General features: G+C 36.6%; 1 protein-coding gene across 2 annotated transcripts in view; it reads right to left on the bottom strand.

The window, feature by feature from the left end:
• Positions 1 to 5,277: 5,277 nt before the first annotated feature.
• Positions 5,278 to 22,109, bottom strand: part of PPP2R3A (protein phosphatase 2 regulatory subunit B''alpha) — a gene marked incomplete at its 5' end in the record, with an annotated part of 158,547 nt that continues 141,715 nt past the window's right edge. For both annotated transcript variants that reach the window (XM_079704145.1, XM_079704146.1), the window contains one exon: positions 5,278 to 5,856. In XM_079704145.1, coding sequence (XP_079560271.1) covers positions 5,730 to 5,856 — 127 coding nt within the window. In that variant the 3' untranslated portion in view covers positions 5,278 to 5,729. The remainder of the gene's footprint in view (positions 5,857 to 22,109) is intronic.

Below are 22,109 nucleotides of genomic sequence, written 5' to 3'. Positions count from 1 at the left end.
ATCAGTGGGTCTTTAAACCTACCTCTGGTAGGGAAATAGCTACAGTTTTACGGCAGCTATGGTTTTGTTGGTTTAACTTGCCGGAGCTCCTGCATATAGATCACTTGTATCAAGTGTTTTCATTGCTAAGTTATATGTGTTAGTGTCGGGGAAATAGTTTGCAGATAATGGAGGAGTAACCCTACAACTATATGTCCTTAGTTCTTACAGAACCTCATAGTTTGAGAACAAATGCTGATGCAACTGATTTATACAAAATGAACTTTGGCAAGGAAAATAACATTAACCTCACTGTTCATGGTCATGCTTTGTGCATAATCAAAGTTTATGATTAAATGTAAGGAAGTGGTATCTAGTCAGTCCATAAAGATTGTGCTCATATTTTGTGAAAAAGTAGCCATTAGTTTGTTCAGGAGACTCAGTGCTACCTTCAGATGCCACTGATGTTTCTCCTGTTGAAAAGCTGATGTGTCCAGCTCAACCTTTGTGCTGACATAATACCATTTCTGATCATGAAAATTGGCTACTGGTGTATGTAGCAGTTCTTAAATCAGCAGTATTATGAAAGAAAATTTGCCCCTCATTAGAATGTTGAAGAAATCTGTCTTTTAAAAGTGAACAAACTGAAATTCTGTCAGACTGCAGATGTTTAGCTGTTTATGCCACAAAACTCTTCTGAGTTGATCCCCATTTTTAGTTAAGTCTGACTCATTTCTAGGGAAAAAACCAAATCCTTCCTTCACTTTGAGTAGTGTTCTTCTAATCAGATAAGTGAAGTGGAGAAGAACAGTTCTCTTCTGAAGGTAATTGAATTTAGACTATGATATGTGACAGAATTTTTTAAAAAATTATTTAAATGTTTTATTTAGAAATTGGGATTTATTTAAAATAATTTTGGAATAATGCTCCAAAAGTTACTCAGATTTATGCATTATACCTATTGCCATTGGCCACTTCAAAGTGATTTTCGTTTCCTCTGTTTGCCACAGACTTTATTTTGAATATGCTTTTTTTCTTTCTTTCCTTTTTTTTTTTTTTTAGGGTGCTATTCGTTGTGGAGACTTCTTTATAGAGGCCTAATAAAAATGCCTTTTTATGAAGCCTGTGCATTTAGGTGGGTTTGAAGCTAGGAGGATATTCTTTAGAATACTCTTTTGCATGTAAAGCACAAACTATGTTTCAGTTTAAATGCACTTCTTCCCTGTAATTTTTATGGGGGAGATAAGTGAGTCACAACATTCTGTTGAAGGGAAATCTAGTCAGTTGCTTGAAAGAGCACAGCCCAAATAAAACAAGGACTGACTAGGTTGTAAAGAAATGACCTTATGATTTAAAAGAAGAGTTGCTGCTTTGACAGTGCTTATTTAAAGAAAAATACTGCTGGAAAATTTTCAGTTTCTACTACGTTCACCATCTCTTCTGAGATCTGACATATGTTGAAGTTATGTTTTGATTTGGCACACAGCATGTTCAATGATGGTTACTCACCTAGTACAAGACATGGAGAAGAAACCTTTGGACACAGAGCAGATGACACCTTCTGTTTTGTAGTGTATCCTGGTGTCATTTTCTGTGAATGTGGTCAGGTAGAGTTGTTTTTGTTGTTGTTGTTGGGTTTTTTTTTTTTTTTTTTTTTTTTTTTTGTCTCTTTTGGTGGGTGGGGGTGGGCTAAAGCCATAGGAAGAAAAATGTGATGTATGTGTCCAGTATGTACTATTTTGTTTTTGTTTTGCGAGAAGAGTTGAACTATTTTTGATAACAAGAGTAAATGGTGGAAAATGCTTCTTAGTTGTCTTGTCTTTATTTGCTTTCCAAGTTTCGGAATTTTATTTAATTCCTCTAAGTGTTAGCAGTGTCTTATGAAACATGTATTTGCCTAAAGTTTGTAACAATTTTGTGTTGGACGCAGATGCCCTGCTATATAAACTTGTAAATCTGTTCTTTATTCACTAATGATCACTGCAAAAATGACTAGAAATGAGATTGTACACATGGATGATTAGGATAAATTTTGCAAATCTCCCAAATTTTCCTAATAATATGATTTTAAAATTCCTTGAGTACTTTATTGCTTCCCAAGTTTGATAATCTTAGTTTTGTGTTTTTTGATGCATGGGAGGTTCGCAATATAGACAAAGCGAAAATCATTAATTAGTATGTGAGGGCCTTGATTGTTATGTAATATTGCCAATGATGAATTCAGGTTTTTTTTAGCACAAGTTTCTCTTTTTTATGCTGGTATTCTCACTGCCACACTTTTGGAAACCTGTATTACACCTTAAATCTATCAATAAATGTTAGTTTTCTAATTCTATGTTGTAGAATACTGAGGAGTTTGGGATAGCACGCTCTGAATGGCCTGTATTACATGCATTTGGGGAAGAGTATTAATTACAGTGCCTTGATTTTTGCGTTTTCTTTATACCGTAATTTTAGGAATGCTGACCAATGGCTAACAAGGGATGATTGAGAAATTATTACTGAAGTAACTGGATTTACTTCAACAGGATTTGAAACCACCAAAACAATAACAGCATTTAATATGACTCATCTTCACTTGTTCTTTTGAGTCCTTGTAATTACCATAAATGATCCAATGATCTTTCACCTTAGGTGACAGAAGTTTTAGAGCTGACAGTTTTAGAGCTGATCTTTTTGATTAGTTTCCATAGGTCTACATCTCTAAGCAAAGGTGTAATACAGTTCTAGGATAAAGAATTCCTTCACTGTGTTCTTAGTTTTTTTAAAATAACTCGGTGACCTTGCTGAAGAAAAGTAAAAGTTTAACAACCGATGAAAAGTAAAATTTCTTTTCCCATATCATAGGCAACAAATATAAAATGCTTTAGAAAATACTAAGTTCAGAGTATAGAATGGGAACCTAATGTGTGGATGGTATTTTAATTTTTCTCCCTCATTTAAAAAAAATTAAGTTTTAGGTATCCAAATAACAAATTACACATTCTTTTAAAAGAATATACTATATATAAGGCTAAAGTCTCCTTTGATCCCTGTGAACTTCTCACTTCCAAACCCAAATTCCTATCCCCAGAGGAAATCACTTTTCATTATGAGGTGTTATCCTTCCAGATCTTTCTTTATAAAGTTTTCCCAGAGGTTCAAAGAGTTATTCTCTTTGAAACTCGTTTGTTTATAATGCTACTCTTTCAAACATAAAAATGAATTGCAAGTGTGATTAAAACCAAAAGTGTGTAGTGATTATCTTAGTTCATATTTGACAACTTTATTTAGTTTTGCAAAAAGGGAAAAACAAAAACAAAAGTTAAATCATGCAGGCTTCTCCACCCAAACACACCGTAACATTTCCAAAAGTTGAGCAAATGACTTCTCTCATTTGATCAATCTAGAGTTTTATAAACACTTTGAACAGTACACAATGACATAGATAAGATGCAGGGAAAATATACAGAATTTCATTAGTTTGATTACCTTGGCAATTAATGTTATGCTATGAAACTCATTTTTCATTGACTAGCATTAAGATCACACCCTCAATTTAACTTTTATCAAGAGTCTTGGATATTGTAATAACTTGAAATTTCCAATTGGGCAGTAGTGATTATATTCTGCATGATCTTTACCAGAAAGTCAAATATATACTATCTTAGTTCCTCAGAATTCACATTTCTTACATTCAATACTAAGAAGGGAGTACAGTGAAACACATTCTTACGTCTGAAAATGTGATACTTTGGGTAACCTAAATTAAAAGCACTATCTTAAGTGGAATGATACTGTTAGCTGTACTTTTATAATAACTGTAGACTTCTGAAACCAATTATTGACCAAAGTGAAAGCAAGAGGACTTCAGTAAGTAGAAACAAGGTCAAGTACAGCCATGTAGTAAAAAAAACCAAAATCAAATGTATATTGGAAAACTGAATTTTTGCTGAGTCTTAGAAATAGTTTAGATCATATGGCTAATAAAACCTTTAAACCATATCTGGCTTCTAAAAAAATTTACCTTTTTAGCATTTTTATCTGAAAATTTAAAGTAGCTTTTCTTCCCTGGTAAAGGTTGGATGGGATAGACGGTAAATTTCATGTACCACATAAACACTTTTAATCCTAATAATTTACCAGTGTGTTTAGATTATTTTATGTAGTGTTTCTGAAAAATTTAGTCACTTTTAAGATTTTATTCTTTGTGAACTGTTAGAAACTAAGTTTTAATACTTTCTGTAATAGTTAAATGGAAGGTCAGTTCTGATCATGAAGGTAAAATAACAGGAAACTGGGAGGATACTGACAGGAAGGATTGCTAACTCTATTAATAACTATACTAGTTGATGGTGCATTTCCTAAATTCTCCTTTTCTCCACTTTTTGCCTACCACAGCCCAAGGTTTGATTATTTCAAAGTCTGGCCGTCACACCAGCAAGGGAACCAATGTGGGGTGGAAAGGAAGCTATTCTGACATTTAGGACTTGAGCTTAAAACAAAAATTCCAGGGGAGAACTTGATGACTTTGACAAAAGTGGATATTAAAAAGTTTCTTGGGGGTTTCTTTTATAGTGTCAGAAATTTCCATCCTTTTTAGTAATTTTCAATTTTATCTTCAACAGTATTGTGGGGCTTGGCTGCATTGTGGCTTGCTGAAAAATGTATTCTGTGATGACCACATCTACTACTATAGTAAACATGAAGTTGCTTTCCTTTATGGGCGGCATCACTGTTTTCTTCCATTTTTGTGATAAATACTGAAGTGGATGCAATATTTGAAATAGTTTCTTTTCAACATGAAGTTAAGGAATAATGTTTAGATTGAGGCCTTTACTGTTGGCCTCGTCTAATATTTAGTGATGAATATGTCTAGTAAGAATTTTCATATATAATTATTTAAGTCTTCAAGTAGGTCTTCTGATATGAAGTATAGATGGGACATCAACTAATTTTTAGATTAATCACTCAATAATTCTCTACAAATGTTAGATGAGTTAAAAGGAAACTTCCCCCCCGCCAAGTATGAGTCATATTCTGTACTTGGCTTCAGTTAACAAGTTTTTCTTCAGATTTTATATAAGATCCACAGTCAGGATGGGGAGGGATTATTTAGAGCTTGCCAGTAAGGTTGGAAGGCCCAGTGGTTACAATACCTGAGGATGTAAAGTGACTAGCAGTTTGGCAGGTCATTGTGAAATTAGATTAAGTTCAAGATCTTTGAACTCCAGTACACATACAATTAAAAGAAGTCTCTGAGATGTTTTGGCAGTGCTTTTATTACCAGGGCTAATTCAGTTCTGGAGGCCCTGACTGCTTTTTCAAGTTCCAGAATTTTTTGACTCAAGTTTTCTGCAAGTGAAGGTTTCTTCTGGGCTCCATAGGAGCCCTGATGGGCCTCAGGAATGCTGGACAACAGAGGCAACTCCTGCTTTTGTGCAGAGAACTGTGCTTGGCACTGTCCCCAAGAGATCCTTGGTACATTCAGGGGTGAAGAGTGCTGATTCACAGACGTTGGAAGGTGACGTATATCTTACTTGCTTCTGAGGAAAAGCTCTGTAAGAGGTTTGAGGCACATTGGAGGAGTCTCCCAAACTGAGTATGTGTATCCAGAGCTATTGCTCAAAAACGTTAAAAAATTCCTAGTGCTGCAGATAATGCACTTGCAGAAATCAAAGCCTTTAAAAAGCAATATGCAAACTACAGCATCTCTTCACAAGAAAAAAACATTTAAAATCCATATCTCCCTTTCATGTAGACATTGGCAGCTATTCTTCATCCACTGACTGAAGCTTTCCACATTTCTCTGAAAGGCTCGAGGTCACTATTTTATTGCCTTTGTTTCCAATTTCAGAGGGAGAGGCAGGTTCCTCTGTTTCATAATCTTCAAAGGAGCTGAAAGAACAGCAAAAGTGAGTTACTGATTTTTTTAAAAGAAAGTTTTAATGTTTGGGTAGAAGTCGGTATAGCAAACTAGAGACAAGACCAGCTAGCAGAAATACCCCGAGTTGCTAAATGGTAGCTGTGAACAACTGAGCCACCCTGGAGGGAACAGTGCTGTGGAACAGAAAACACATTCTTGAAAACGGGCTGAATCAAGCTTTCCCTAGAAGCTTTGATGGGACTGAGAGCATTATGGATGAAGCTAGGTTAGGGAGGGTATGAGGTCTGGGAAGTATGAGTTTTACATGAATGCTTTCATTGAAGTGGCTTCCATGCAGAGTGGGGAGCTTTCTCTCAGATAGTTTTGTAGCTTCCATGGCTTCCAAGAAGTACGTTGAAGATGTATATCTATGTGTACATAGAGCAGACTAAAGTCCACTCATGTGTTTCCCTCCATTTGCAGAACTCCACAGCATATTCCCTCTTTAGAGGTTACTTGTATTTCCTGAGTTCCATATCCTCCAGGCCACCCCTCCTGGCTATTCCAGGCAGGGATGACAAAATATTTTATCTCAGAATGATGGCTGCTTCATCTGTGCAGAAATTTCTGGATATATAGTCCTTTTATGAAAAAAGGTACCAAGACTGCCTAGTGATGAAAAATATGCTGAGGCAGGAATACCTAGTAGGTGGCACCTATTCAAAGAGAGTAGAGAATATTACATTTTTATTAAAAAGCTTATCTGATGTTTGGAAAACGTTGCCCTGAGTACCATTTATGATCCTGTCAGAAATTACTTAACAACTGTCATTTTGCAAAAATATTCCATACTTAATTTCTGTTTCCACTCCTCCCCCATCTCCTTGAGGCCTCAATAGTTATACGCCAGTTATGGCGTATGTTGAATAAGGAGGCAAAAAGGAGAGTAAGTTTGCTTTAATGGAACTGAAGCAGGGTTGACGGTAGAGGCTCCATTTCTGGGTGGAAAAACTCTCAAAAGTTAATTCTAGAAATGCAGTGTCAGACACTGGCTGCTTATTTCCTGTCAGAATGGAAGGCATTTTCTTCCTCTTGGTAACCTAACTTGCTGTCTGTGAGCTCTCAATGCAGATCTGGGAATGAGTTACAGAGTTAAGTCTGAACTGAGACTCATTCACAGTAACTATTTGAGCTCCTGTTGTAAGCATGAGCCAAATGCTAGGGATACAATGGTGAAAAAGACCGACCAGCCCCTTCCTCACAAAGCCTGTAGCCTAATGGAGGCCATCTGGAATAGTGGCTAAGTGGTTTAGCCTTAGAGCATGGACTTTGGAAGTTGAGTTCTAATCTCAGGTCACTTAATATGACTTTGGACATGTAACTTAACCCCCCTGCATCAGCCTCCTCGACTAATAGCAGTTCCTACCCCTTATAAGGGTTGAAAAGAGATTAGGTGAGAGGGCCTACGCATCATAAACTCTTGGAAAATATCACGTTATTCTCGTGATGGAGAAGTGCTAGGGCTTACTGAAGCAGGATGGTGACACCTCATCCTATACTGGGGGGCAGGGTCACAATTTTTTGTGTAATTTGTGAATAAAAAATCTTTTACAAAAGAGTATGTATTTTTCCCCACTGTAGCCTCATACAGAAATGGGATTTCCAGCAATGGATTTGATCCAATCTAGTACCTAAAAGTATTCCAATGCTTTGTGGGTTGGATGTAGTAGAATGTCATCTGCATTTCTTTTGTACTTTCAAGGCACCAAGAGCAGCAATATACACAGAGACTTCGGAGGAATCTTAAGTTTGAGGGAGCTCATTCAGAACCTCTTGTCAGTGTCCTTTTGTCAGTGTCCTGGTGAGTCCTTTTACCCTAACTCAGTAGTTCTCAGCTGGCGGTGCTTCCCCCCACTCCGGGGGACTTCTGGCAGTGTCTGGAGCCATATTTGATTGTCCCAACTGGGTAGGTCCTATTGGCATCTAGTGGATAGAGTCCAGGGGTGTTGCTAAACATCTTACAATGTGCCAGAAAGTGCCTCACAACAGAATTACCCAGCTTAAAATATCAGTGCTGTTGTTGAGAAACCCTGCTCTAACTCTTGCCCCATTAGGGTTAGTGCATCCCAGCGTTCTGGACTAAGCTCCTCTCATTTTGTACTTCCCTGAGCAATCAGTCTTTCTCATGGCTTTATCCACCACTTGTTCACCTGTGGTTTCTAAATGTACATGTCTAGCCTCAGCCTCTTTCTAAGTTGGAGACTGCCACGTATCCAACTGTCTATTATGTGGCTCTTCCCATATGGCAGCGTGTACAAACCTGGATTGGTCCTTCCCATACCCCTGGTTCTCCCTATTTTAGCAAATAGCACCATAATCTACCTACTCAAAGCCATAAACCTTGTTATTCCAAGCTCCTCTTCCCTCCTTTCCCCTTCCCTCTTCAAATCCAGCCACTTTCTCGTACCACTTTCAATACCACATGGATGCAGTCCTGCTGCTTCCTCTCCATTGCCGCTGATTTAGTTCAGGATGCTATACTTCCTTGCTTGGATTATTGCAATAGTTTTCTAACAGTTGGTCTTCCTGCCTTCACTCCTATCACATACCCTTTGCTTTTGCCATACCAGACTGTTGACTGTCAGAATAGGTCTTGGGACCTAATGCCACGGTGCAATACCTGTTTTTCAGTGGCCTGCAGTGCCCTTCCCCCTTTGGTTAACTTGTGCTCATCTTTTAATCTGAGATGTCATTTAAAAGGTTCTTGATTCCCAGTGCCTGAGCTTCCACTGTCTCTTATTTAGATGTCTGTAATGGCTTATTTGTCTTCCTGCCTCTATTCTTGCCCCTCTACCAGTCTAGCAGAGTAATCTTCAAAAAACGCAAGTGGGGTTTAACTTTTTTCAGTATTTCCCCTAGGCCCTGCATGATCTGGCCCCTGCTCATCTTTCCAGCCACATTTCCCTCTTGTTCACCATACTCCAGCTACACTGGCCTTTTAAAATGTCCTCAACACAGTTTCCTGCCTCAGAGCCATTGCTTATGTTTCCCTCTGCCTAGAACATTTTTGCTCCCTGCTTTTTGCATAACTTTCCTTCTCAAATTTTAGGTTCTCATCACCTCCCTAGGAGATTCTTCTTCCCTCAGCATCGTAAGTTGCAAGCTTCTCTCCATTATCGGTTTACCCTGTTTATTTCTTTCATAACTATAATTAAATAAATGTCATCCCTACTCAACTGTAAAGTGTCCATTTTATAACTCACTAATTTTCTTGGGCTATATAGTCTAGTGCCTGGTGCTAGGTGCTTAAAATGTACTGTTGAATGAAAAATGATGTCCTAGTGCTTTTGTAAAACTATGTGTTGAGTTTTTGGGGAAGGCTGGAGTCAGTAAAATGGTGAGGGTGCAGAAGTCACCTTGAAGTCACTGAAGTCAGAACTGCAAGAGCCTTAATCTTTATCCTGCTCTCCAGGAATTCCTGAGGGAGAGAGAATGGTTACTGATTCCTTCTAAATGACCACTTGCAGGTTTACTCTTAGGTCACTGGGATTCCTCTGGGCTCAAATGAAATTATTTTATGAGGTATTCTCTGTTAATTGGCCATTTTAAATGAGTAGAGTGGTCAGAGCATTAAAGCAGAACTCATAGACTTCACAAACAGTTCACTAAGAAGCCCTAGATATCAAATTGAGAACAAATTCTTTAACTTCGTAGTAACATAGTAGTAACTACTAGTAACTTCATAGTTAGCATAAGGGAAAATGATGGTTCATATACATTTGCAATTTGCAAAATATCAAATATCATATTTTTGCTAGCAGTATGATAGCCTTTAGAAACCTGTTTCCCTAAGTAAGTTTCCCCTTTCAGATGAGCAATTTCTGGGCAAAAGTATTAAGGCTAGTTCTGCAGATTCCTGGGATGGAAGTATAATAGCTGGAATGAGCAGAAATAATGACTGGCACATATGTGGTCTGACAAAGAATTTGTATGCAGTTTCAGGGTGTTGTCTGGGAGTTGTGGTTTTATTCCACTTCTGGGATTCTAACTACAGGGGCAAAGGGATAGAATAGTTGATTCAGGGCTTGCCTGAGGAAATCTAAGATACATGCTGGCTATAGGTATAAAATAAACTGTTAAATAGTTCTCTAATTTGGAGTCTATAACACTTTAGAAATAGGAGTGGATGAATTTTACCTTTATACTTTTAAGAACAGATAACCTAAGCCATTTATATAAAATGGATTACCTGAAATATCAGTACTTTAGAAGTTGGATATTTGGTTCAGAGAATTTCCTTATTGACCCATTCAGTAACTATTATAGAAAATCTTTTGCTTCAACTTTTGTTAAAATTTCCTAATATGTACCACCTCCTTTCCTGCCTCAGAAAGTTGATCCTACTTCATTTTTTTTTCTTTATTTTTTTGGCTGCGTCAGGTCTTAGTTGCGGCACGTGGGGTCTTCGTGCGGGATCTTTCATTGAGGTGTGGGCTCTTCGTTGTGGCACCCGGGTTTTCTCTCTCTAGTTGTGGCATGTGGGCTCCAGGGCACGTGGGCTCTGCAGTTTGCAGCACACGGGCTCTCTCGTTGAGGCGCGCGAGCTCAGTAGTTGTGGCGTGTGGGATTAGTTGCCCCGCAGCATGTGGGATCTTAGTTCCCTGACCAGGGATCAAACCCACGTCCCCTGCATTAGAAAGTGGATTCTTTTTTTTTTTTTTTTTTTTTTTGTGGTACGCGAGCCTCTCACTGTTGTGGCCTCTCCCGTTGCGGAGCACAGGCTCCGGACACGCAGGCTCAGCGACCACGGCTCACGGGCCCAGCCGCTTTGGGGCATGTGGGATCCTCCCAGACTGGGGCACGAACCCGTGTCCCCTGCATCGGCAGGCAGACTCCCAACCACTGCGCCACCAGGGAAGCCCTAGAAAGTGGATTCTTTACCACTGGACCACCAGGGAAGTCCTGATGCTACTTCATTTTTGATGGCTGAGGATCTCTTGCAGTTCTAGGGTCATAAGTCATCAGTTATTAATTCTTATTTATTTTGGATGTAGACAGTATAAAAATTTTAGATTAAATTTTAGATTAAAATTTAAACTTAGATTAAAATTTTTTTTTTGCTTTATAAATTTATTTATCTTTGGCTGCTTTGGTCTTTGTTGCTGTGCGTGGGCTTTCTCTAGTTGCAGCGAGCGGGGGCTACTGTTCGTTGCGATGCGCGGGCTTCTCATTGCCGTGGCTTCTCTTGTGCGGAGCATGGGCTCTGGGCACTCGGGCTTCAGTAGTTGTGGCTCGCGGGCTCTAGAGCGCAGGCTCAGTAGTTGTGGCACATGGGCTTAGTTGCTCCGCAGCATGTGGGATCTTCCCGGACCAGGGCTCGAACCCGTGTCCCCTGCATTGGCAGGCGGATTCTTAACCACTGCACCACCAGGGAAGTCCCTAGATTTAAAATTTAATATAAAATTTAGATTTAAATTTTAGATTTAAAATTAAATTATAGTCTAATCATGAAGGGAGGGACAGGGTTTAATTCATTTTTTATTACCAGCTACAGTGCCTAGCATAAATTAGGTAGGTACCGCTGAATATCTATTCAAATAAATTAAAATTGGGTTTTGCTGAATGCAGAAAAAAATGAACACATTAGCTTCAGGCTCATATAAAGGCTCTGTTTATTGAGCACTATTAAAATAATGACTCAGAACTATTGGACTTGTAAGATTATAACTCATGCCCCAATGTATACACACATGTACCCCACCCGCCACGTTCCCTGCTCTTCTGCTAAATTCTCCCACCTCACTCAGGCCAGCCAGGCTCCATACAGCCCCTTACCCCAGACTTGACTCTCACTAGCTTACATTCCTGGAAGACTGCTCCAGTGGGTTTCTGACTGGCCTTCTTTGCCTACAGTGTCTTATTTTCCAGTGCTGAATGAAGTAAATGTAGATCTCATACAAGATGTAAGTCAGTACATGTTTACATTTAGTATAAAGGAGAAATCCACCTTTAAAAACATTCAGTAGAAAACAGTTCTTCTAAATTATCTAAATGTCCGATGATAGGGGAAATGGATGTGTTATTGCTTGAGAGAATACTCTGAAGCATTAAAAGTCATGTTTTTGAAAACACTAGTAACATTAAGCATCAAGAAAAAATATACCAAAGTATAAATAATGGCTATCTCTGGATGACTGAACCGAGGATGATTTTAATCTCTTTATATTTTGCAATTTTTCTGCAGTAAGCCTATCTTTTTCTCCTAATCAGATAATGACTCTCAGAATGAAAAAGAAAATTGTGTTTAATCTAAGTTAATCAAATGTAAAGCTGTTGGTGAAACACCAGAATATCCTGTAAGAAAGTATTTTTGAGATAATGTAAAAGACTCTTAACTAAAAATCTGAAGTAATCAAGTATTTGTCAGATTGGCAGAGAATCTTGTTTCTAATTATTACAGGCCGCGGTTTCTTAAAATAGCAACATAGAGGACCCTTTAGCCTGCTTTTCACAGTTTTTGTGGAGTTTTAAACTTTATTGCAGAAACCATAAGAATGTTAACTATAAATAAGTTTGGTGTCATAACCTGTTATCTTCATATAGGTGACACATAGTCATGGTCATTTAGTTGACTAGGTATATGTAACTGGTACCCTGTCTTTCTGGCTTCCCCTATGACCGTTCATTACTTTGATGCTAGATGGGATAATTCACAATGTTTGCAAACTCATACTTATGGAGACCCTTTACCCTCTTTCACCTCACTAAAATATGGAGTCATTACCAGATTACTTATTTTTTAATTACTAGGTTGCTTATTGAAGGCATTACCTAAGTACGAGCCTTGAATCAGGAGGTACAGGCACTTGGCCCAGAGGTGACCTATGATGTTAGATGGTAAAGTAGATAGAGAATTTCAAGTTGATTTTGGAGGGTCAAGTTGTCTGGGCTCCTGCGTTATCCTTGTAGTGAGGGTGGCTGCCCGATTACTGCTGCCTTCTGTGCCACTCAGTAAACATTTGCTGAGGATCTCCTACACCCCTAACAGTTTGCCAGGTGCTGGTATTACAAGATGAATAAAAGAAGATGCTCTGCCCTGAAGGAGCCCATGTTCCAGTGGAAACACAAGTAGGTCCATTTTTCCCAGGATTTATATGCCAGACACTGTTAGATATGTTATATACATTATCTTTAATTCTCAGTACAGTCCTGTTGTTCATGCAACAGATATTTAGTTGCCAACCGTGTGCCATGTTCTGTGCCCTGGGAATGAAGGGAACAAGGTAGGCAGTGGAATGCTAATGTAATACCTGACTAGGTTATAATTCAGAGAGGTTATGTAATGTGGCCAAGATCACAGAAGTGGTAGCAATAATAGCCATTGTTTATTGATTACATAGGCACTATGCCTAAGGGATAATACATCATGTACATTGTCTTATTTAATCCGGAAACAGCTTGGTGTGGCAGGTGGTATCCTCATTGTACAGGGGATGCTGAGGCTTGTTCTAGTGATGGATAGAGCAAGGCTTTGAACTTAACTAAGTTTGTCTAAATCCAAATTCTGTGCAACTAAATTTGTCTATATCCAAATTCTGTGCTTTTAACCATGATGTTACATTGTATCTCTTCTCCTTCAGGGAGTAGTAATAGCTATTATTTGTCAGGTATCTACGATGTGCCAGGTGTTTCTATGTATTATCTTTGATTCTCACAACCACCTTGGAAGGTGGTTGCTGGTATCTTCTGAAACTTAGCCTCAGGAGTCAGATAACCTGCCCAGCTGGTGAGTGGGAGGTAGAACCAGATCTGTCTGGCTCCTAAGCTTATGCTCTTTCCATGGCACTACCATGCTTCCTCCCTTTCTAATATTTGATTCTGGTAATTTCTGTTTGGCAAACTCACCCTAATTTATTTGTAATTCCTCTTGAGATGAAGCCCTAGGTGATGTAGCCTTGGAATTCTGGGTCTGGCCTTGCTTTTGAACCATGTCAGTCAGTTACTAACAACTGTAATAAAGAGGCCTTTCTTTTCCTTTGTTGACATTCTAGTGCTCACCCTACAGGCCATGGCTGTTGTAAGGCTTCTCCTCTCCCCTTGAGATCTCATCACCCACATGTGCTCTGTGTAGGCCTTATCTTATCTCCCACAACATGAGAAGATGGGTGTCCAGCAGAAGCCTCTCATATGCACTGGTCAAATTTCACTACAGCTGGTCTCCGCATCTCCTCTCGTGACCCCTCACCTGTATTTCTGTCTGTATCCCTTTGCTTCCCCTCTCTGCCCTCCACACATACGGGCACCTTCTTTGAGCACTACCACAACTTGGGAAAAACTTTTACTTGGGCCAGTTACCTATTCTCTGTAGTTGCCATCTATTTTCTCTCCTTTTTAGACTAATAAACTTCTAAGTGTTTAGACCTGCTATCTCTATTTTCTCCTTCCTCTAAAGCAGGTTACAAAACAATATGTAGTATAAAGTTCCATTTCTGTAAAACAAATTACTTATCTATTTGCAAAGAAATGTCTAGAAGGATATACTCCTAAATGATAAGTCAGGCTATCTCCGGGTGGTAGATTTTAGGTGAAGGTTTTTATCTTCATTTCTAACTGTTCTGCAGTGAATACATATCACCTATATAAACAGATAAAGGAGAAAAATAACTTCTTCCTGTTTATGAAAGTAGTACATGTTCATTATACAAACATTATAAATTATAGAACAGTATAAAAAACCAAAGTACTTGCAATTCCACAGCCCAGAGTTAACCACTGTTAATATTTTGGAGCCTTATCATTTAGCATGTTTATACAGATACACATTTTTAATATTGAGATTATATCACAATTTTGTAACCCTGATTTCTCCATGTTACATTTTTGTGCAACACATAATTTAAATGTCTGCAAAATATGACACACAGATACCATGACTTACTTAACTATTCTATTATCGTGCATTTGTGTTGCTTTGAATTTTTTAATTTTATAATTACCTGTGACCAATGCCAACTGTTTGGATAAACAGTTCTATCTAAATTTCTGATTATTTACAATAGATACCCAGAATTAGAATCGGGAGTCAAAGGGTATGAATTCAGGCTTTTGCAGCATATTGGCAAATTAATTTCCAGGGAGGTTGGGCCAATTTGCTTCTACCAGCAATATCTGTTACTACAGTGTGCTGCTGCTATGAGAGAGCAGTTAAGACACTTTATTTTAATTGTACGTGCCTGTTTTTCCCTGCTAAGGCAGGGATCCTGTCTGTGTTCACCAATATCCAGTAATGCTTAGTACACAGCAGGAATGCAAACATGTACTGAATTCATACCATCTCTTAAAAAATTTCTGCCAATTTAATAAGCTAAACTTTTTTGGGCACTTGCTTTTTACAAATGTTTTATTTAAGTTTAATTTACATATCATAGAATTCACTGATCTTAAGTGTTTAATGTGTTTTAGTAATTGTGCAGTCATCACCACAATTCAATTGTAGAATACTTTCATCTCTCCATCTGCCTTTCCTCTCTCCCTGTGCTTGTCTGCATTCACTTTGTACTCTCAATCCTGGAACGAGGCAACCACTGATCTGTTTTCTGGCTCTATAATTTTGCCTTTTCTAGAAATTTCGTATGAATGGAATCATATAATATGTAGTCTTTAGTGTCTGGCTTCTTTCATGTAGAATGGTAGTTTTTAGATTCATCTGTGTTGTTGCATGTATTAGTTCGTTCCTTTTATTTATTGAGGTATATTTGACATAGAATAAATTGCTCATATTTAAAGTGTATAATTAATACGTTTTGACTTTTGTATACACCTGTAAAAGCAACGCCTCAAGATCATGTAAATATCCACCCCCCTGTCCCCCCAACGAAAGTTTCCTCATGCCCCTTTAGAATCACTTTTGCCCTCCCCAGCTAACCACTGATTTGGTTTCTGTTATTCTAGAATTTTTTAGAAAATTTTTAAAAACTGTGATATTTTCTTTTTTATTGAAATATAGTTGATTTGCAATACTGTGTACTTCAGGTGTACAGCAAAGTGATTCAGTTACACATATATATTCTTTTTCAGATTCTTGTCCACTGCAGGTCACCAGAAGATAACTGAATGGAGTTCCCTCTGCCACACAGTACATCCTTGTTGCTCATCTACCCTACATACCGTAGTGCGTATCTGCTTACCCCAAACCCCCCAGTCCATCCTCCCCGCCCCTTTCCCCTTTGGCAAGCCTGCCTTTTTTTTTTTTTTTTTAATTTTGGCTGTGCTGTGTGGCATGCGGGATCGTAGTTCCCCAACCAGGGACTGAACCCATGTCCCCTGCATTGGGAGCATGGAGTCTTAACCACTGGACTGCCAGGGAAGTCCCTAGGATGCATTTTCTAGAATTTTACATAAATGGAATCATACAAGATTGGAATATACTCTTTTTGTCTAGCTTCTTTCACTTGGCTTGAGATTCATCAATGTTGTGTTTGTCAGTGGTTCATTCCTCTTTTTTTTTTTTTTATTGCTGAAGAGCATTCCATTACATGGATATACTATATTTTGTTTATCAATTCACCAGTTTAGTGGATATTTGGATTATTTTTAGTTTTGGGCTACTAAGAATAATGCTGCTGTAAACATTCATGTACAAGTCTTGGGTAAACATTTCTCTTGGGTAGATTCCTAGGAGTGGAACTGCTGATTCATACGATAAATGTATGTTTAACTTTTTAAGAAATTGCCAGACACTTCTAAAGAGGCTACATAATTTTACATCCACATCAGTCCAGTATATGAGGGTTCCAGCTTCTTCACATCATTGCTGACTGGTGATTTTAGATGTTCTAGTGGCTGTGTAGTGTATCTCATTGTGGTTTCAATTTACATTTTCCTAATGTCTAATGATGTAAAGCATCTTTTCATATATCTATCTGCTGTTTGTACCTCTAATTTAGTTGAATATTTATTCAAATTTTTGTTCACTTAAAAAATTAGGTTGTCTTTTTATTATTGAGCTGTAAGTTCTTTATATATTCTGGAAAGAATCCTTTATCAGGATGTTTTAGAAATGTTTTCCCCCAGTGTGTCTTTTTCATTTTCTTAATGGTGTCTTTGAAGAGCAATAGTTTTTAATTTTGAAGGAAGTCCAATTTATCAATATTTTTATTGCTCTTGCCTAACCCAAGGTCACAAAGATTTTTCTCCTATGTTTTACTCTAGAAGCTTTAGGGTTTCAGCTCTTACATTTATTGAGATAATAATTAATTAATATTAATTAATAATAATAATTATTATTATAATAATTATTTTGGCACTCCATGAGGCTTGCGGGATCTCAGTTCCCTCACCAGGGATTGAACCCAGGCCACGGCAGTGAAAGCACCAAATCCTAACCACTAGACCACCAGGGAACTCGAGATAATTACCTTTGTATATGGTGTGAGATGCAGATTGAGGTTCTTGTTTTTGCATATGGACATCCAATTATTTCAGCGTCATTTCTGAAAAGACTACCCTTTCTCCTTTGGTTGAAAATTAATTGGCTGTATATATGAGGGTCTACTTCTAGAGTGTTTCATTGATTGTGTATACTTACCAATTCTACAATGCCGTGATGGTTGTTTGCTTTGTAGTAAGTTTTGAAATCAGGTAGCCTAAGTCCTTCAACTTTGTTCTTTTAAAAAAGTGTTCAGCTATTCTAGGTATTTTGCATTTCTATATAAATTTTAGGATCAGTTTGCCAATTTCTATAAGAAAAGCCTGCAGGGATTTTGATAGGGAGTGGGTTAAATCTGTAGATCAATTTGGGGAGAACTGACATTTTAACAATACTGAGCTTTCTAATTCTATTTATTTGGGTCTTTAATTTCTCTCAGCACTGTTTTGCAGTTTTCAGCGTGCAAGTATTGTAGTTCTTTTGTTATATTTATTGTATTTTTTCTTTTTGATGCTGTTGTGAATAGAATTCTTTATTTGAATTTCACTATTTGATTGTTCATTGCTAGTACATGGAAATACAACTGATTTTTGTATACTGAGCTTGTATTCTGAGACCTTGCTAACTCATTTATTAGTTCTGGTAGCTTTTACACAGATTTCTTTGTATTTTCTACTTAAAGGATATATAATCTAGGAATAGATTTACTTTTTTCTTTCCAATCTGAACACTTCTAATGTTTTTTTTTTCTTGTCCTACTGCACAGGATAGGACCCTCAGTTACAGTGTTGAGTAGACATGGGGAGGGACAGAAACATCCTTGCCTTCTTCCTGATCTTACTGGAAAGGCATTCAGTTTTTCACTATACATATGATGTTAATTATAGATGCCTTTTTATCAGCTTAAAGAAGTTCCTTTTTATCCTTACTGGGGTAAGAGTTACTGTGAATGGATGTTGGATTTTGTCAAATACTTTTTTTGTGTCTATGGAAATGATTATGTGGTTTTTGTCCTTTATTATATGAATATGGTGTATTACATTAATAGATTTTCAGATGTTAAGACAGCCTTCCATTCCTGGGGTAAACCCCACTTAGAGTGTATAATCTTTTTTATATGTTGCTGGATTTGATAAATATTTTGTGAGAAGTTTTATATTGATGTTCATGAGGGATATTGGTTTGTAGTTTTCATTTCTCATGATCTCTTTGTCTGGCTTTGGTATAAGGGTAATATTGGCTTTCTAAAATAAATTTAGAAGTGTTCCCTCCTACTATTATTTTCTGAAAGTATTAATGAAAGATTGGTATTATTTTTTCCCTTAAATATTTGACAGAACTTGCCATTGGAACCATCTGGACCTGGACTTTTCTTTTGGGGAAAACTTAATAACTTATTTAGTATCTTGATATAGTCTATCCTGATTTTCCACTTCTACTTGAGCCAGTTTTGAGTTTTTTGAGGATTTTGTCCCATGTCATCTAAGATGTCAAATTTATTGGGATAAAGTTGTTCATAATATTCCTTTATAATTAAGTTCTATAGTGTCCATAGTGATGCAACCTCTTTCATCCTGATTTTAATTTATTCCTTTCTCTCTCTCTCTTTTGTTTTTTCTAAAGCTTTATCTCTTTTAAAATCTTTCCAAAGAACCAGCTTTTGGTTTCATCAGTTCTTTCATATTATTTTCCTATTTTCTATTTCATGGATTTCTACTCTGATCTTTGTTATTTCCTTCTTTCTACTTATTTTGGGTCTATTTGGCTCTTCCTTTTTCTAGCTTCTTAAGATGGAAGCTTATATTATTGATGTTCCACCTTTCTGGGCCATAAATATTCCTCTAAGCACTGCTTTAATTGCACCTCATACATTTTCATATGTTCTTTTATTTTCATTCATTTTAAGATAATATTAAATTTCCCTGCAGTGTCTTCTTTGACCCATGCATCTTTAGAAGTGTGTTATTTAATTTCCAAACATTTTGGGGTTCCCAGATTTCCTTCTGTTATTGATTTATAATTTTATTCTATAATGGTCAGAAAACATACTTGATTTGAATTTACTGAATCTTGTTTTATTCACCTAACAGATGGTCTTTCCTGAAGAAGTTCCATGTGCATTTGAGAAAAATGTGTATTTTGCTACTGTTTTGTGGAGTGTATATATTGATTAGATCAAATACATTGACTGTGTTGTTCAAGTCTTCTGTATCCTTAGTGATTGTCTCTAGTTCTATCAGTTACTGTAAGAGGAGTGTTGAAATCTCCAGCTATAATTGTTGAATTGTCTGGCAATTTTTGTTTCATGTATTTTGGGGCTTTGTTGTTAGGTACAGTTAACACTTAAAATTGTTATATCTGGCTACTACGTTTTAACTGTTGGTGACCAAGTGGGAATTTTCATTGTTATTTCCTGGGTGAAATTTCTATCTTTTGATGTTGTAGAATTGGTTAATATTCATGTTCTTAACTATTGATTTTGAAGAATCCAATTTATGAAAGAGTATTCAACCCTATGTGTTTGCCTTTTGATTGTGATATAGAATTTGTCACTTTTAAAATATACTCAAATCTATAAATAATTTCCCTATAAATTTCTCCCATCACTTTTTTGCTTTTAAGCTCTTTATTTGCATGCAGATATTAGCTTAATATGTACTTTTTTCACCCCACCACAGAGAGCCAACATTTTACTGACTAGACTTTTCTTGACACACTATCTTTATCATATACTGTATTGCTTTGCATAAATCTTCTGTTTTGGCATGGATTCTAAAATGAGTTTAATTACTATGGCTTTATAGTACACGTCCCCTGTGCCCCACCATACCTTTGTTTCTTTTCAGAACTCACTGTAATTCTTTTGTATTTATTGTTCAGTATGAGTTTTAGAATTAGCTGATCAAGTTCTACAACATATTTGGGGGGATTATATCAAATTAATAAATTAATTTTAACATGGGGAATGATCTTTATAACTTTTAGTGAAATTTTATATTTTCTTCACATATATTTTCAAGTCACTTTTTTTGTTGATATCACAAATAGGATTTTTTTCTATTATATTTTTAGCTGGTTGTTTCTGGGGCATGGGATTAATACCCTTTACCCATTAAGGAGGTGCTCTTAAGTTTGCTTAGTTTTATGATTTTTTTCCAAACCAGAAAATATATTTTATCACATGCCTTCAAAGAATCAGTTTATATTTTGTTTCCTTTTTACTCCTTTCATCTGTTAATGACAGATTTTGTAAAGTTGAACCACTGTTGCAATCTTGGGATAAAACCCCCTTACTTATGATATATTCTTTTATATATGTTGGTAGATTTGACAGATTAATCTTCTGTAGTTCAGTTTTAATATCTGTAAACTAGGGATAACAGCACCTACAAAATAGAGGTTTTATGCATTAAAATATTTAGAATAGTGCTTGGCACAGAATATAGGTATGTATGGATAAGTTAACAGATTTATTTTTGTTTGAAATACAGTTGTTGAACTTCTTCCTTTCATGTACTTTATTTGGGTCTATTTTGTCATCCTTTTTCATGCATCGCCTAATTCATTTATTTCTGTCTACAGGTTACAAATTTTCCTCTGTCCATATCCCACAGATTTTAATAAATATAATGCTTTCATTGCCTGATTCTAAAAGAAACTGTAATTGGTATTTTGATCTTCTCTTTAGCTTAACAATTATTTTAAGATATATTTAATTTTTAAAAATTTTATTTTTAACTCTCCAGATATGTGCATTTTTGTTGTTAATTTCAGGTTACATTTTAAGTAACAAATGTGGCCTATATGCTAGTAATTTAAAAAAATGTTGCAGTTTCCTTCATGCCTTAATAAATAGGTACTTTATTGTGATGGTTCTATGTGTATTTGTTGGGTACCAAGTATACTTTTGAGTACCTCTATGAAAGTTTACTGATTCTATATTCTTTATGAATTTTTTAGCCTGCTTGATTTGTTGGTTTTTATATGACTATGGGATTGTCAATTTTTCCTTGTATTTCTATCACATTTGTTTTATGTATTGCATAAAGTTCGTAACTTATTTTCATGGCCAGCTGCTGAAATACTGGTAAGTTTCTTTTAAAGGTTTCAATTCTCTTTGTCTCATTAACATTGCTATATCTGATTTCCTCTTGTTTACTATTTATTTGACTGTTACCTCTGTGTTAGGTATGAATCTAAAAGAATAGTGTACAGTTGGATTTTTAATCCATTCTGAGTTTTGTGATTCATACTATATCTGGACTTACTTTGTCCATTTATTTTGTCTGTCTTTGTCTTTTTGTCGCCTTTCTTACTGTAGTGGACATCTGTTGTTCCTTTACCAGTATAGCATTTCCTTTTTTGGGTCCATATTTTCAAAATTCCCAAATTTTCCTTGGGAATACACATGATTTGGATGAAATTGACTCCTGTCCAAGCTAAGTTCTGGGCCTAACTCCTTCAGGAGCTGGTTCAGGGACTAGATCCAAACCAAGCCAATCAGAGCCAACACAAGTCCTGGGCTTTTGTTGGACTTTGTGGGAAAGGGATTTTCTCTTTTATTTGAAGTTGAAGGTATCATCTTGCCACCACATATAAAAAACTTGCTGAAGAGTGAAAGAATGAAAGAAAAGCATTATCTAAGAGATAAAAGAGATAAAGTCAAAGTCTCTAAAGTCAGTACTATCCCTAGACTTCTCAGTTCTATAAGCCAATAATTTCCTTTTTGCTGATGCTTTCCCCCCTTATGCCAATTTGAGTTAAAGTCACTTCTCACCAAAAGAATACTGAGAAACGCATTGTCTTTTAGTAGATTGAGTTTTCTTTATACAACTGTTTCTCCAGTTAATACTCTAC

This window comes from Hyperoodon ampullatus (genome assembly GCF_949752795.1).
Source record: "Hyperoodon ampullatus genome assembly, chromosome: 5".
Lineage (NCBI taxonomy): Eukaryota > Metazoa > Chordata > Mammalia > Artiodactyla > Ziphiidae > Hyperoodon > Hyperoodon ampullatus.
This window is presented reverse-complemented; position numbering and strand designations above follow the sequence as displayed.